The sequence below is a fragment of the Lampris incognitus genome, chromosome 2 (genome assembly GCF_029633865.1).
Source record: "Lampris incognitus isolate fLamInc1 chromosome 2, fLamInc1.hap2, whole genome shotgun sequence".
In the NCBI taxonomy this organism is placed as follows: Eukaryota; Metazoa; Chordata; class Actinopteri; order Lampriformes; family Lampridae; genus Lampris; species Lampris incognitus.
The window spans coordinates 151,306,334-151,321,758 of NC_079212.1; the positions used below are offsets into that span (position 1 = coordinate 151,306,334).

At 46.1% G+C, this 15,425-nt stretch overlaps 1 protein-coding gene across 1 annotated transcript in view; it reads right to left on the reverse strand.

Annotated features, from left to right (window-relative positions):
- Window positions 1-15,425, reverse strand: part of pcif1 (phosphorylated CTD interacting factor 1) — a 143,377-nt gene that overhangs the window by 57,214 nt on the left and 70,738 nt on the right. The window contains exons 10-11 of the mRNA XM_056274487.1: window positions 1,220-1,382; window positions 700-872 (exon numbers count right to left, since the gene is read on the reverse strand). Of these exons, the coding sequence (XP_056130462.1) occupies window positions 700-872; window positions 1,220-1,382 (336 nt within the window). The remainder of the gene's footprint in view (window positions 1-699; window positions 873-1,219; window positions 1,383-15,425) is intronic.

Here is a 15,425-nt window from a genome sequence, read left to right on the forward strand (position 1 = left end):
TAGTACTAGTAATGATGGTTGTGTCGGCTTTTCCACGATAAAAGTTGTGGGCTCTTAAGACGGGGGTCGGCTTTGACTCACTTCCAAAAAAAACTTTGCCACTCGCCACTTCAAAAATAATTACGTTCATTTACAAACTCAAAAATGTTCCACACTTGTTTCTAAGTTAACATAATAACACAACGAAACAACTAAAACCACTTATGGCACGAAACAAACTTAAATAGCGGTCAAAAGACTTTTTGCAATCGCCGCTTTAGTCACCCGACATTTGGTGTCCAACCCCTCTGGTTACCAACAATGCCCCCCCCACACACACACACACCCTGCTGGGCGTCTATCTCCAAGTTATGTACCCAGCTGATGAGGGACTGCAATCACCTGGGTTTAACCAGCAGCTCCACAGGAGGAGGGGCATTACCTGGGGGGACAAATTTACACACGGCACTAGGGCTGTAACACCCCCTCCCATAACCAGCAGGGGCCGTGTGCAAAGGTGCGCACCAAGCTTCTATCACACCAGAAATCAACGCAATCCATAAACAATATACAGTAATAAACACATTATATTACACTTCCTTTGAATGAATCTGAAGGAATAACCCAAGCGCAAAAGCATTTACCAAAAGCAAAACCAATGGCTGTGACAATGGTAGCATTGTGGGTAACATCATTGATAATAATAGCAGTCAAACTTACCAGTTTACTGAAATGGCCCCTATTTACTTTGACCATCTCTCCTTTGAAGCGTAAGCAGGCAATCTCGTTCTCAAAGTGGAGCTCAACACGTGGCTGAGGGGCCGACTGTAGGACCAACCTTACAGGATAACAATAAACCAACCGGTCCTGTACCTCTGCCTGCTCCGACACTTCTACACAGACAGACAGACAGACAGGGATGGAGAGAACAACCCACAGATGAGGGCAGAGAGGAAGAAAAACAGAGGGACAGAGAAAGAGAGAGGCACAGACAGACAGTGTTTAGACTGAGCAGAACCAGTTGACTGTAGTTTAGTGCTGTCTACACATTTAAAGCCAACTAACCTCAGGTCTTCACTCGAAGCAAACACTCAACACCTCATTTCACCTTCACCTCCCTCACATGGGTGTATGCTAATTCGCATAATCAGCTGTTGTGATGATTGGTCAAAGTGAAGACCTGCCTCCACATGGCGACATGTCACAAGACTATCTCACCAGCATATATTTAAGAGCGTACCGGGGATGTTGCAGTCTCTCAGCAGGGCAAGGTGGGCCAGTCGCAGTCTCCTGCTGTACTCTGCTGAGATGTGGAAGATCTTGGAGCAAATTCCCTCCACTGAGTCTTTCGCTACGGCTGTCACATGAGGACCACACTGCTGCCTGAGGTGGTCCAAACGGTCCTACACACACATACACACAGTAATTTGAAGAATACATTATATCGTCTGTGTACCATGTGTATAGTATGTATTGTGGTTGTGTGCACAGATATCAATATGTCTGATATGTTGTCAGATATTTTCAGTGACTACTGACCAAACTCATGATATTCATGTCATTTGTAATGGTGTGAAATGACTGATGAGTTGGGATGACCTGGAAAGTTATGTAGATATAATGCACTGTGGGAACATTACAGGTATTCAAGATTTAGTTTATTGTCATTCCATTATGTACCTGCATACATAAAACAAAAAATGCCATTTCTCCCAGCCCACAACAGTGTAACAGAAAAGATAAAAATATATATTTAAAATTTACCTAAAAACAATACCACTAAAAACATGTAAAAACAGAATGAACAAAACAAAAAAAGCACAGTTAACAACACAGTCCATTCAAGTGCAATTACAGTTAAATGTTGACAGCTGGTGTCTGTCAACGAGTAACCAGCACTGATTTTTTTTTTGGGGGGGGGGCATGTCCATGGGGGACACAGTTTGTTAATGAGCCTGACTGCTTCTGGGTAGAAGCTATTTAACATTCTGCTGGATTTAGCACAGATGCTCCTGTAGCTCTTCCCAGGCGGCAGGAGGGAAAACAGGTTGTGAGAAGGATGGTGGAGATCCTTAATGATGCTGGAGGGTCTCAGAACACAGCAGTGATGGTAAATCGCCAACAGGAAAAGGAGAGGGGCATAAATGATCTTGCTAGCTGTCTTCACTATCCTGTTCAGCTGGTGTTATTCGGTCGCTTTGCAGTTACCAAACCAGGACGTGAGACCGTAGGTTAGAATACTTTCAATGGTGCCCCTGTAGAAGGTGGTGAGGGCTGGATTGGGGAGGCTTGCCCTTTTGAGTCTCCTGAGGGGATGGAGCCGATGGTGGGCCTTTTTAACGATGGCCAAGGTGTTAATGGTTGAGGTCAGGTCATCTGTCAGGTGCACTCCCAGGAACTTGATATTACTGACCCCACACAGTGGCACCATCGATGGTCAGCGGCATGATGGTGCCTGCTGGCCCCCCTGAAGTCAATCACCATCCCTTTTGTTTTATATATATTCAGGGAGATTGTGAGATTCGCACCACACCGTTAGCTTCTCCACCTCCATCCTGTATGCAGATTCATCATTATTGCTGATGAGACCCACTACTGTTGTATCATCTGAAAACTTGATGACGTGGTTGGTGTCAAATTTGGCAGTGCAGTCATGGGTTAGCAGGGTGAACAAGAAGGGGCTTAGGACACAGCCCTGGGGTGAAACTGTGATCACTAAGATGGAATTTGATGTGTGGCTGCCCACCCTGACTCGACTGTCTGCTGTCTCCGCATCAGGAAGTTGAGGACCCAGTTGCAGGTGCCAGTGTCCAAGTCCTGCAACCTCAGCTTCTCCACCAGTTGTTATGGTATGATGGTGTTAAATGCCAAGCTGAAATCGATGATGAGGATCCTGGCTCAAACCACTTCATAATTATGGGAGTGAGGGCTACAGGGCAGATGTCATTCATACAGGCTGGGTTTGACTATTTGGGGCAGGGGAATGATGGTGGCACTTTTGAGGCAGGTGGAATAAGGAACAATTAATTGTCATTTCTTACATGTACTTGCGTAAACAAAAAACCAAAACTTAATTTCTCCCAGCCCACAGCAGTGCAACACAAAAGACAAAAACACACATCCAAAATTTCCCAAAAACGACACTACCAAAAAAATACAAAGAGAGCAAAGCAAAAAAACAAAAAAACACACACACAAACAGTTAACAACACCACCCACTCAGTGCAACACAGTCCAAAAGATTCCTCTGCCCAGAGAACGAACTCTAGCCGGGACGACTGTCAGAACTGCCGGTCTGCATGGGCTAGCAGTTAGCTTAGCCTGCGCCGCTTCCACATCCTGTCAGACTGCCCTCGGTGTTTCCTCTTTGGGCACACCTCCAGGCAGGGCCGTGGTCTTTGAGCCCACCGGATGCAGCAGACCAGGCTCCCTCAACCGATCCAACCTTTGACACACCTCCCCCGCACTCCACAAGACGACACAAACGCAGACGCAGACCAAAACACTGCACAGTAGACGCTAGGTGAGGCTGCTGCGATTGCCTGTTTCCTCTTGTGCACAGCTCCAGTCAGGGCCGCGTGAGTTTTTTTTCGTACCCGTTTTCCGGAAACTCTGCCTCTGATTGGCTAGTACTCGCTGAGAGAGCGTTCACCTGGATTCTGGGAAGACCCGCCCCTACTCTATCTCTGATTGGCTAACCCTATTCCTAACCCCAACCTTATCCAACCTAATCAACGGAGGCAACGACTGCTAGCAAATCAGAGGCAGAGTTCCCGGAAAACGGGTACGAAAAAAATCACGCGTCAGGGCCATGGTCTCTGGGCCCACATGATGCAGCAGATCAAGCTCTCTCAGCCGATCCAATGCCAGCTCTCCCAGCCATTAAACAGGAAAAAAAAATCGACGATCAAAATAAAAACTTCACACAATGACACAAACTTAGACGCAGATGTGGATGTGGACAATGAAACTGCATAGTCAGTACTGCGTGAGGCGGCTGAAAACGTGAGTTCGCGCCGCCATCTTCCCACACCTCCACACATCGCAATAGCAATCGCGATGTCAGCCCGTTACTGCTTGACTGAGAGAGGTGTTGAAGATGTCTGCAAAAATATGGATGTGATTTTCCCCAGCCTCACCAGCTGCCTCCTGTCTGTCAGGAAGTTTTTAATCCACTGGCAGGTGGGGGCTGGCACAATAGGCTGGGTGAGTTTGGAGTGGAGGATATCTGGGACAATTTTGTTGAACGCAGAGCTGAAGTCCAAAAACAGGACACTTGCCTATGTCCCTGGGGAGTTGAGGTGTTGGAAGACGTCGTGCAATCCTATGTTGACTGGGTCATCCACTGACCTCTTTTCTCGCTAGGCAAACTGAGGGGGTTGAGCAGGGGGCCTGTGATTTCCTTCAGGTGGGCCAACACCAGTCTCTCGAAGGATTTCATGACCACAGACGTTGTGGCACTAAACAACAGTTTCGACGTCTTCCAGTCTGGATTTTGACCACACCACATATTGCTCTAGTTGACGTCTTTAATGACATCTGCTTAAACACAGACAGTGACAGAATCTCAGTCCTGGTATTACTGGATTTCAGTGCTGCAATTGACACAGTTTACTACACATATTATTGGACCAGTTGGAAAACTGGATGGGACTTTCTGGCACAGCATTAAACTGGTTTGAATCCTACTTATAGGACAGGGACGACTTTGTCGCTATAGGTAATTATAAATCTGAGCGTACAAAAATGACCTGTGGAGTCCCCCAATGCTACATTCTGGGGCCACTTCTGTTTAACATCTATATGCTCCCACTAGTCCAGATTATGGAAAACAATAAATATGTTACCATAATTATGCAGACAACACACAGATTTACACAACCATATCACCGGGGGACTATAATCCCATACAAGCACTGAGTAAGCGCATTGAACAAATCAGTGATTGGATGTCTCAGAATTTTCTTCAAACAAAGATAAAACTGAAGTAATTATCTTTGGAACCAAGGAAGAACGACTAAAAGTCAGCACTCAGCTACAATTGGTAATGTTAAAAACCACAAACCAAGCCGGAAATCTTGGTATAGTCATAGACTCAACTGAATTTAAATAGCCACATTAAGACAATTACAAAGTCTGCCTACTATCACCTGAAGAATATATCAAAATGAAGAAGGAAGGCTTTATGTCTCAACAGGATTTGAAAAAGCTTTTCCATGCATTTATCTTCAGTCGATTCAACTACTGTAACAGTGTCTGTATGTCTTTCAATCAAACAGCTGCAGCTGATTCAGAATGCTCCTGTTTGAGTCTTTACTAAGACCAAAAGAGTTGATCACATCACTCCAGTGCTGAGGTCACTACACTGGCTCCCTGTCCATCAAAGAATTGATTTTAAAACTCTGCTCTTGGTTTATAAAACACTGAATGGTTTAGGACCAAAATACATTTCTGATCTATGGCTACACTATGAACCATCCAGACCACTCAGATTGTCTGGGACAGGTCTGCTTTCTGTCTCCAGAGTCAAAACTAAACATGGAGAGGCAGCTTTCAGCTTTTATGCACCACATATCTGGAACAAACTCCCTGAAAATTGCAGGTCTGCTACAACTCTGTTCTTTTAAATCTAAGCTGAAGACTTTCCTCTTTGCCGCTGCCTTTTATTAAATAAAACTTGAAACTTTTAATTTTCATCTTACACTGCAGTGTAACTTTCTTTTTATTTTTTAAATTTCTTTTTATTGCCTTATGTTGCTTCTTAATGCTTTTTATTTTTTATGTAAAGCACTTTGAATTGTCTTGGTGCCGAAATGTGCTTTATAAATAAATTTTCCTTGCCTAGGGCAATGGGCCTGTAGTCATTTAATCCTGTGATACGGGGTTTCTTGGAGACCAGGATGATAGTGGAGCTTTTGAAGCAGGAGGGGACTTCACACAGCTCCAGTGATCTGTTGAAGATCAGTGTGAAAATGGAGGTCAGCACCGACTTTAAGACAGGAGGGCGACACGCCATCCAGGCCCGTTCCCTTCCTGGTCTAGTCTCTGGAAGAGCTGGTGCACATCCTCAACACAGATCCTGGGTGCAACTGGGGGTTCAGTGGGAAGGGGAGAGCGGCTGACATACATAGTTGGTCGCACGATCATCTCGTAAACCCTCCCTTTCACTCTTGCTGTTACCCTTCTTTCGCAAATCACTCGACACTCTTCTCCACCCTGCCTGTACTCTCTTCGTCTTTCTTCTGCACTCTGTTACTTTGAACAGGTAACCCCAAGTATTTAAACTCATATGCCTTCACCACCTCTACTCCTTGCATCCTCACCATTCCACTGTCCTCCCTCTCATTCATGCATATATATTCCGTCTTGCTCCTACTGACTTTCATTCCTCTTCTCTCCAGTGCATACCTCCATCTGTCCAGGGTCTCCTCAACCTGCTCACTACAGATCACAGTCTTCCGCGAACATCGTAGTCCACAGAGACTCCTGCCTGATCTCGTCCGTCAACCTGTCCATCACCATCGCACCATTCCGCACTACCTTATATTATCTTGAATAAGTAAACTGCCCATTTTGATGTGATACATTTGATAAATCACAATCTTGTTTTATGCATGTGTTATTGAAAACATACACACGTTAAATACATTGTAGATGAGATTCAAAGAATGTTGAATCAGTTAACCTGGATACGTTTACAGACAGATGCGTTTCATCACCCATCTAAGTGACAGCTTGATCTTCTTACCTGGATTATTGAGCATGCATCAAGACACTTCGTAGATGAGACGAAATAAATGAATTTAGGAGGCGTTAACAAGCTATCTCATTGTTTTTATTTCCTTACATCATTAAAAAGATATACGCATTTTAAATAACTTATAAATGAAACAAAATAAGTGTATTTAGGCGGAGTTAACAGGCTCTTCTTTACTTTCATCAGTAAAACAAACAGAATATACGCTAGCCTTTCATATTAGATTCAATGTTATAAGTACAATTATCAGAATACGAACATTCAGCAGGCTACAATCGAAAACATGCTTTTTGTTGAAAGTTTGTTGAAATGCTCATGCTTATTATCAGAAAAAGCAGGCTTGTGTTTAAGTGCAGCTTTAAGTGCAGCTTGTTATCAGTCAATCAGTTTGAACAGTCAACAATCAATTCATTAAGCACATCAGGTCTATTCCACGTCAAATCTCACAAGGCCCATTATGTGCTACTTACTTATCCTGAATATTATCGTTTTAGGCTTACTCCAAACATCCAACTGTGCATATTAATTTTACTAACACCTTGCTCATGTGAAAGGTGGGCCTACTTGCTGTTTAGCATTGCATTCCAGTCCGGCGTACCAGGGGAGACCATAACGCGCATAATGGGTGCAGAATTCAGTCTATTTGTGGTGGAAACAGTGGATGGGGTAGAAATACCAACAAGACCCCTCATGTGCCTCCAAGGTGTACTGCAGATATAAATCTTAAATAGAAGACTATGGAAGAAGTTCTCCAAATTTATTTGGTGACCCAAATAAAATCTTCTGTGACCCACCTGCGGGTTGTGAACCAGTCTCTGGGAAAGACTGCTGTAAGTCCTGTAAGTTGTGAGGTGGGGCCTCCTGGACCAGGCTTGTTTTTCCAGCACATCCCAGATGCTTGATCAGATAAGATCTGGGGAATTTGGAGGCCAAGGCAACACCTTGAACTCTTCGTCATGTTCCTCAAACCATTCCTGAACAAGTTTTGCAGTGTGGCGGGGCACAATATCCTGCTGACAGAGGCCACTGCCATCAGGGAATACCATTACCATGAAAGGGTGTACCTGGCCTGCAACGATGTTTTTATTGTTTGTTTTTTTTTCAACTAAGTCCTTGTGAGATAGATATGAGAATGACGATCTGATGTGTGGAACACTAAGTTTATTATTTAGGGTTTTTAACTGAGCATTAGAGAGGGGGCAGGAAATTATAAGCAGCAACTTCCTCCTGCTCCTTTTCAAACATATATTTGTTAGATTGCCTATTGAGAATTCTTTTGTTGAATTCTTCTGGTTTTATTAATGACTGTTCCTAAAGTTCGGACTGAGCTGGGCAGGAAGGCCTTTATGTTTTCTGCACCATCTGCCTGGAATAGCCTGCAGAATAGACTTAAACTCCAGGGCTTGGTTACTCTATCTGAATTTAAAGGTACAGTTAAGTCTATGGAATCTGAGTCCATTTGAAATTGTAAATGTTTCAATTGATAACAGGTTTGTATCTTTTCCCTTCATTTTTATGCTATTTTGCACTTTGAGCTATTCTGTTGTCTTCATGTGAGTGTGTGCTGAAACTGGTGTACTGCTGCCATTCTTGGCCAGGTCTCTCTTGTAAAAGAGATTTTAATCTCAATGGGACTAACCTGGTTAAATAAAGGTAAATGAAAATGAAAATTTTTATCTTTTGTTTGTTTTGTTTTTATTTATGCTTGGTATTTTTTTATTTTGCATGCTAGAAATAAAGACATTTGATTTGACGTTAAGGTGGGTGGTACGTGTCAAAGTAACATCCACAAAAATGCAAGGACCCAAGGTTTCCAGCAGAACGTTGCCCAGAGCATCAAACTGCCTACGCCAACTTGCCTTATTCCCATAGTGCATCCTGGTGCCATGTCTTCCCCAGGTAAATGACGCGCACACACCTGGCCTTCCACATGATGCAAAAAAAAAAAAAAAAGTGATTCATCAGACCAGGCCACCTTCTTCCATTGCTCCATGGTCCAGTTCTGATGCTCACATCCCCATTGTAGACTCTTTCGATGGTGGACAGGCGTTATATCATGGGCACTCTCACCGGTCTGCATCTACGCAGCCCCATATGCAGCAAGCCACGAAGCACTGTGTGTTCTGACACCTGTCTATCATAGACAGCATTAACTTTTTCAGCAGTTCTTCTGTGGGATCGGATCAGATGGGTTAGTGTTCGTGCCCCATGCACATCAGTGAGCCTTAGGCACCCATGACCCTGTCGCTGGTTCACCGGTCGTCCTTCCTTGGACCACTTTTGGTAGGTACTGACCACTGCATTCCAGGAACACCCCACAAGACCTGCCGTTTTGAAGATACTCTGACCCAGTCGTCTAGCCAACACAATTTGGCCTTTGTCAAAGTCGCTCAGATCCTTACGCTTGCCCATTTTTCCAACACATCAACACGAAGAACTGACTATTCACACTTACTGCCTAATACATGCCACCTGACAGCTGCCACTGTAACGAAATAATCAATGTTATTCACTTACATGTCAGTAGTTTTAATGTTTTAGCTGATCAGCGTATATCACAACCCACTTAGTATGTTATTTCTGGAAGTCCCAGAAAGTTGATTCAGTTCATATGGACACACTTTAGTGGGAGAAATGTTTTATCACTCATGACTTCGTCAGTCTAAGCTGACTGCAGGTACCCCAAACCTTATAAACAGTACAGTTGCATAATCAGGAATCAGCCACACTTTAATATCGTTCCCCCCAGCTCACAGCAGTGCCACACAAAGACAACAACATGCATCCAAAAATGACAAGAACACATATCAAACTACAAAAAAATTACTGTCCAAGAGAACGAACACAGGATGACTGTGGGAACTGCCGGTCTGCATGGCCTAGCAGTTAGTTAGCCTGCCCTGCTTCCGTGTCCTGTCAGACTGCCCTCGGTGTTTCCTCCTTGGGCGGAGCTCCATGGTCCTTGGGCCCAACGGGCACAGCAGACCAGGCTCCCCCAGCCGATCCAACGCCAGCTCTCCCAGTCAGACACCTTCAACACACCTCCCCGCACTCCACACAACGATGACACTAAAAACACAGTCAACGCTAGGCGAGGCCGCCGCCAGACTACCCTCAGTGTTATCGGAACTGCCGGTCTGGATGGGCAAGCAGCTTAGCCTGCCCCGCTTCCATGTCCTGTCAGACCACCCTTGGTGTTTCCTCTTTGGGCGCAGCTCCGGGCAGGGCCATGGTCCCTGGACCCACAGGATGCAGCAGACCAAGCTCTCCCAGCCAATCCAGCACCAGCTCTCCCAGCCATCAAGCAAAGACACAAACTTAGACACAAACATGGACAAAGACACTGCATGGACGGTACTGGGTGAGGTCGCCGCAAACATATGTTTGCACTGCCATCTTCCCACGCTGATACTGGGTCAGGCCGCTTTAAACGTGAATTCGCGCCGCCATCTTCCCACACCGGAAGATAATGACCGAAACTGGCAATCTCACACAGATTTCATATGCAAAGTGCCGTGACCAGTAACTGGAGTTACAATGGTCATGTGTACTATTCACAGAGGATTGGAATAGCTTCAATCACAGTGTTGTAAGATGGCAACAGATGTACTCTTAGCCCCCCTCCTTGGTTCAGGGATGGTCATTCCTTTGTCACATAGATAGCCTCTTTGATTCCCTGTTCAAACCATCATTCATCCCTATCATGAATGTGCAAATCCTGTGGGGCACCCAAGTAGCATAGCAGTTTATTCCGTTGCCTACCAACACAGGGATCACCGGTTCAAATCTCCATGTTACCTACGCCTTGGTCAGGTGTCCCTACAGACACAATTGGCCATGTCTGCGGGTGGGAAGCTGGATGTGGGTATGTGTCCTGGTCGCTGCACTAGCACGTCCTCTGGTCGGACGGGGCGCCTGTTCAGGGGGGATGGGTAACTGGGGGGAATAGTGTGATCCTCCCAAGCGCTATGTCCCCCTGGTGAAACTCCTCAGTGTCAGGTGAAAAGAAGCGGCTGGCGACTCCACATGTATCAGACGAGGCATGTGGTAGTCTGGAACCCTCTCTGGCTCGGCGGGGTGGGGGGTGGGGTGGAGCAGCAACCGGGATGCCTCGGAAGAATGGGATAATTGGCCAAATGCAGTTGCGGAGAAAAGAGGGGGGAAAATCAAAAAAAAAGAAAAAAAAGAATGTGCACATCGTCATCCTTGTCCACCGGCCTGTAGATGGATGTAGACCATGGAGTCCTGGGCTGACGAGGTAGTTCTTCTATGGTGTGCCATCCACTTCACCAGAGTTTGTTTGGTTTCCATGATGTTCATTTCACAGCAATCCTCCCAGCACTTGACAGCCTACACTATATTGCTATGTTTGTGCCAGGGAACACAATCCTACGGGTGGACAAATTTCTGGTACAGTGTTTTGGGGTTTGAAAGCAATTGAGATGCAGTGTTTGGAAAATACGTCTCAACTGTTCGACACTCACACCAGATATGGAATCACCACTGGTTTTTGCTTAGACAGCTGTCGTCCTTCTCCTCTGTTCGATTGCCTGGTACACTGTTTGGGTGTCTTCCTGGCTTTACAAATACTCAGTTAGGATAACCACACTTAACCAGGGCCTGTTTAATGTGGGATTTTCCCCCTTCCCTGGTCGTTGTGTCGATGGAGAACGTCAGCTTGATAGTGCACCATCCTGATGACTTCTAGTTAGTGGATGATGACAGTCAAACCTTAAGTACTGATCAGTATGTGTTGGTTTATGCCTCCATACCTGTGGAGGCATGGAGATGCTTAGGAGAGATGGCAGTGGAGTTTTTAACTAGATTGTTTAAGACAATAAAGAATAAGGGTGATGTGCAGAACTGCAGCACCTACAGAGGTATAAAGTTGATCAGCCACAGCATGAAGATATGGGAAAGAGTAATAGAAGCTAGGTTAAGAGGAGGAGAGGTGATGATCAGTGAGCAGCAGTATGGTTTCATGCCAGGAAAGAGCACCACAGATGTGATGTTTGCTTTGAGAATGTTGATGGAGAAGTATAGAAAAGGCCAGAAGGAGTTACATTGTGTCTTTGTGGGTTTAGAGAGAGCATACGACAGGGTGCTGAGAGAGGAGGTGTGGTATTGTATGAGGAAGTTGGGAGTTACAGAGAAGTATGTAGGAGTGGTGCAGGATATGTATGAGGGAAGTGTGACAGTGGTGAGGTGTGTGTTTGGAATGACAGATTGGTTCAAGGTAGAGGTGGGACTACATCAAGGATCGGCTCTGAGCCCTTTCTTGTTTCCAATGGTGATGGAGAGGTTGACAGATGAGATCAGGCAGGCGTCTCCCTGGACTATGATGTTCGCGGATGACATTGTGATCTGTAGTGAGTAGGGAGCAGGTTGACTTAGGCTTAGACTGCTTTTATTTGTCATTGCCTCATATGCATGTCTCATACATACAGGGGAATTAGATTACGTTTCACATGGACCACAGTGCCACATAAAAACAACTAACACGCAATAAATATTAAAAACAAAAATTACAGGCCTAATGATCACCTGACATGGACAGTGGGTAATAAGGTCAAAAAGTAATTTTATGGAAGGTCTAAGTGTTCAGGCTGTTGAGGAACCTCACAGCCTGAGGAATGAAACTGTTGCATAGTGCAGTGGAGGCATCACAGATGTTCCGGTACCTCCTGCCAGAAGGTAGGAGGGTGAAGTGGATGTGGGAAGGGTGGGTGGGGTCCTTCACGATGCTGAGAGCCTTCCGGCTGCACCGTGCATCATAGATGGGCTGGATGGAAGGGAGAGCAGTTCCTATGATCTTTCCAGCTGTCCTCACTCTCCACTGTAGGGATTTGAGGTCGGATGCCTTGCAGTTCCCATGCCAGACAGTGATACAGCTGGTCAGAATGCTCTCTGTGGTGCCTCTGTAGAATGTGATGAGAATGGGTGGGGGGAGACTCGCCTTCTTCAGACACCACAGGAAGTGAAGAGGCTGCTGGGCCTTCTTGGAGAGCGCAGTGACATGTGAGAACCAGGAGAGGCCTTCTGTGATGTGAACTCCCAGGAACTTAGTACTGCTGACTGTTCACGTCCATACCATCGATGGTCAGAGGGGTATGGTGGGCGCTGGTGTTTCTAAAGTCAATAATAGCCTCCTTAGTTTTCTCTGTATTTAGGAGGGGAGGTTGTTGTTTTTGCACTTCGCCGCCAGTTGACCCACCTCCGTTCTGTATGATGATTTATCATTGTTGCTGATGAGACCTACCACTGTAGTATCATAAGCAAAATTTATGATGAGGTTGGAGGTGGGTGATGCTGTACAGTCGTGAGTCAGCAGGGTGAACAAGGGTGGACTAAGCACACAGCCCTGTGGAGTTCAGTGTGATGGTCCTGGAGGTGATCTTGCCAATTTACACTGACTGTGGCCTCCCCGTGAGGAAGTCCAGCACCCAATTGCAGAGGGAGGTATTAAGGCCCAGCCGGCTCAGCTTACCAATCAGGTGTTGTGGTATGATTGTGTTAAAAACTGAGCTGAAGTCAATTAACGACATCCTCACATAGCTGTTCTTTCTCTCCAGGTGGGACAAGGCTGGATGAAGGGCAGAGGTTATGGCATCTTCTGTGGAGCAGTTAGCGCGGTACGCACATTGGAGAGGGTCCAGAGTGGAGGGGAGGCTGGGCTTGATGTGCTTCATGACCAGCCTCTCAAAGCACTTCATGATGGTGGGAGTCGGTGCAATGGGATGGTAGTCATTATGGCAGGACACAAGGGACTTCTTTGGCACTGGTATGATGGTGGTAGACTTGAAACATTTGGGGATGACTGCCTGGGACAGCGAGATGTTGAAGATGTCAGCAAGGACATCTGCCAGCTGCTTAGCACAGTCCCTGATGGCTCGGCCTGGGATCTGTCTGGACCCGCAGCTTTGTGTGGGTTGACTCTGGAGAGGGTCTTTCTCACGTCATCTACAGTCACCTGTAGAACCTGGTCATCCATCAGGGGTGTAGTCTTCACCACAAGCACGTTGTTCAGTATCTCGTATCGTGCATAGAAGTCACTCAGTGTATCTGGGAGGGTGGGGGCACCGCCACAGTCTGAGGGGGAGGCTTGTACCCTGGATGCCCTTCCACAAGCATTGTGCGTCTCTGTTATCAGTGAATTGGCTGTTGATTCTCTGTGCATATTGTCTTTTGGCCTCCCTGATGCCACACAACAGGTTGGCCCTTACTGTCTTGAGGGCTGCCTTATCACTGGATCTGAATACAGCATTCTGGGTCCTCAGCAGCGCCCGGACTTCTGCTGTCAGCCAGGGCTTCTGGTTGGCCCTCAAAGAGATGGTTTTGGCGACTGTGACATCATCTACACACTTATTGATGTAGGCTGTCACTGTCACTGTGTATTCCTCCAGATCAATGTGTTCACCAGAGGAGGCTGCCGCTTTGAAAAGGCCCTAGTCGGTGCTCTCAAAGCAGTCCTGAAGAGCTGAAATAGACCCCTCTGGCCAGACCCTGATCTGTCGCTGAACCAGTTTGGCAAGTTTCAGAAGTGGCTTGTATGCTGGAATTAGCATAATTAGACATATGGTGTGAGTTTCCAAGGTGGGGGCGGGGGAATGCGCTGTATGCATTCTTCTCATTAGTGTAAATTACGTCCAATTTGTTGTTTTCCCTGGTGGCCAAGTTTAAATGTTGATGGAATTTAGGAACGCAGTCTTTAGGTTTGCATGATTGAAATCCCCAGCAATAATTAAAAATGTGTCGGGGTACGCGGTTTGTCGTTTACTGATGCCGTTGTGTAGTTTGCGCAGTGCCTCTGAGGCATTGGCGCTCGGGGGCAAGTACACGGCCACAATAACAACAGCGAATTCTCTCGGTAGATAGTATGGCTGGCACTGGACAATTGTGAACTCCAAGAGTGGAGAGCAGTGTTTGGAGACCAACACAGCGTTTGCACGCCATTCCTTGTTAATATAAACACACAAGCCACCACCATGGGTTTTACCTGACGAAATGATGCTCTGTCAGCTCGGTACCATGCTAGCCCGTCTAGCTGTATGGCTGTGTCCGTCTGTATGGCTGTGTCTATTGCTATGAAGCCAGGTTTCAATGAAGACCAAAATACAACAGTCCGTAGTTTCATGCTGGGATGTCCGTCGAAGCCGTATGCAGTCCAGTTTATTTTTCCAGAGAGCGTACGTTTGCAAGTAAAATGGATGGGAGAGCTGGTCTGGAGGGGTTAGCCTTTAGTCTAGCAAGGATGCCTCCGTGCATGCCGTGCTTCCTAGTCCTCTCGCACCACCTCCGGTGCTTTCTCAAGTGGGTAGCTGCAGGGGAATGTCCTGTAGTGATGGGGCCTGGGTCGCATACCCGAGAAAACGTAGATCGTCCAAATAAGCTGGTACCTTATTGTGTGTGATCATATTTCCAACATCCAAAAGTTCTTCACGGTTGTAATTGTGTTTCCCAGTAGGGTTGACTTTTTTTCTCACAGTGTCAGACACATATTAGACAACAAAAACACTGAATTGTTTGATCCGAGTGAGGTTGCTGCATCTACACGCGCCGCCATCTTAGAGTCTTTGGTTGAGGAGAGCCTGGAGAGGTGGAGGTATGCACTGGAGAGAAGAGGAATGAAAGTCAGTAGGAGCAAGACGGAATACATATGTGTGAATGAGAGGGAGGACAGTGGAATGGT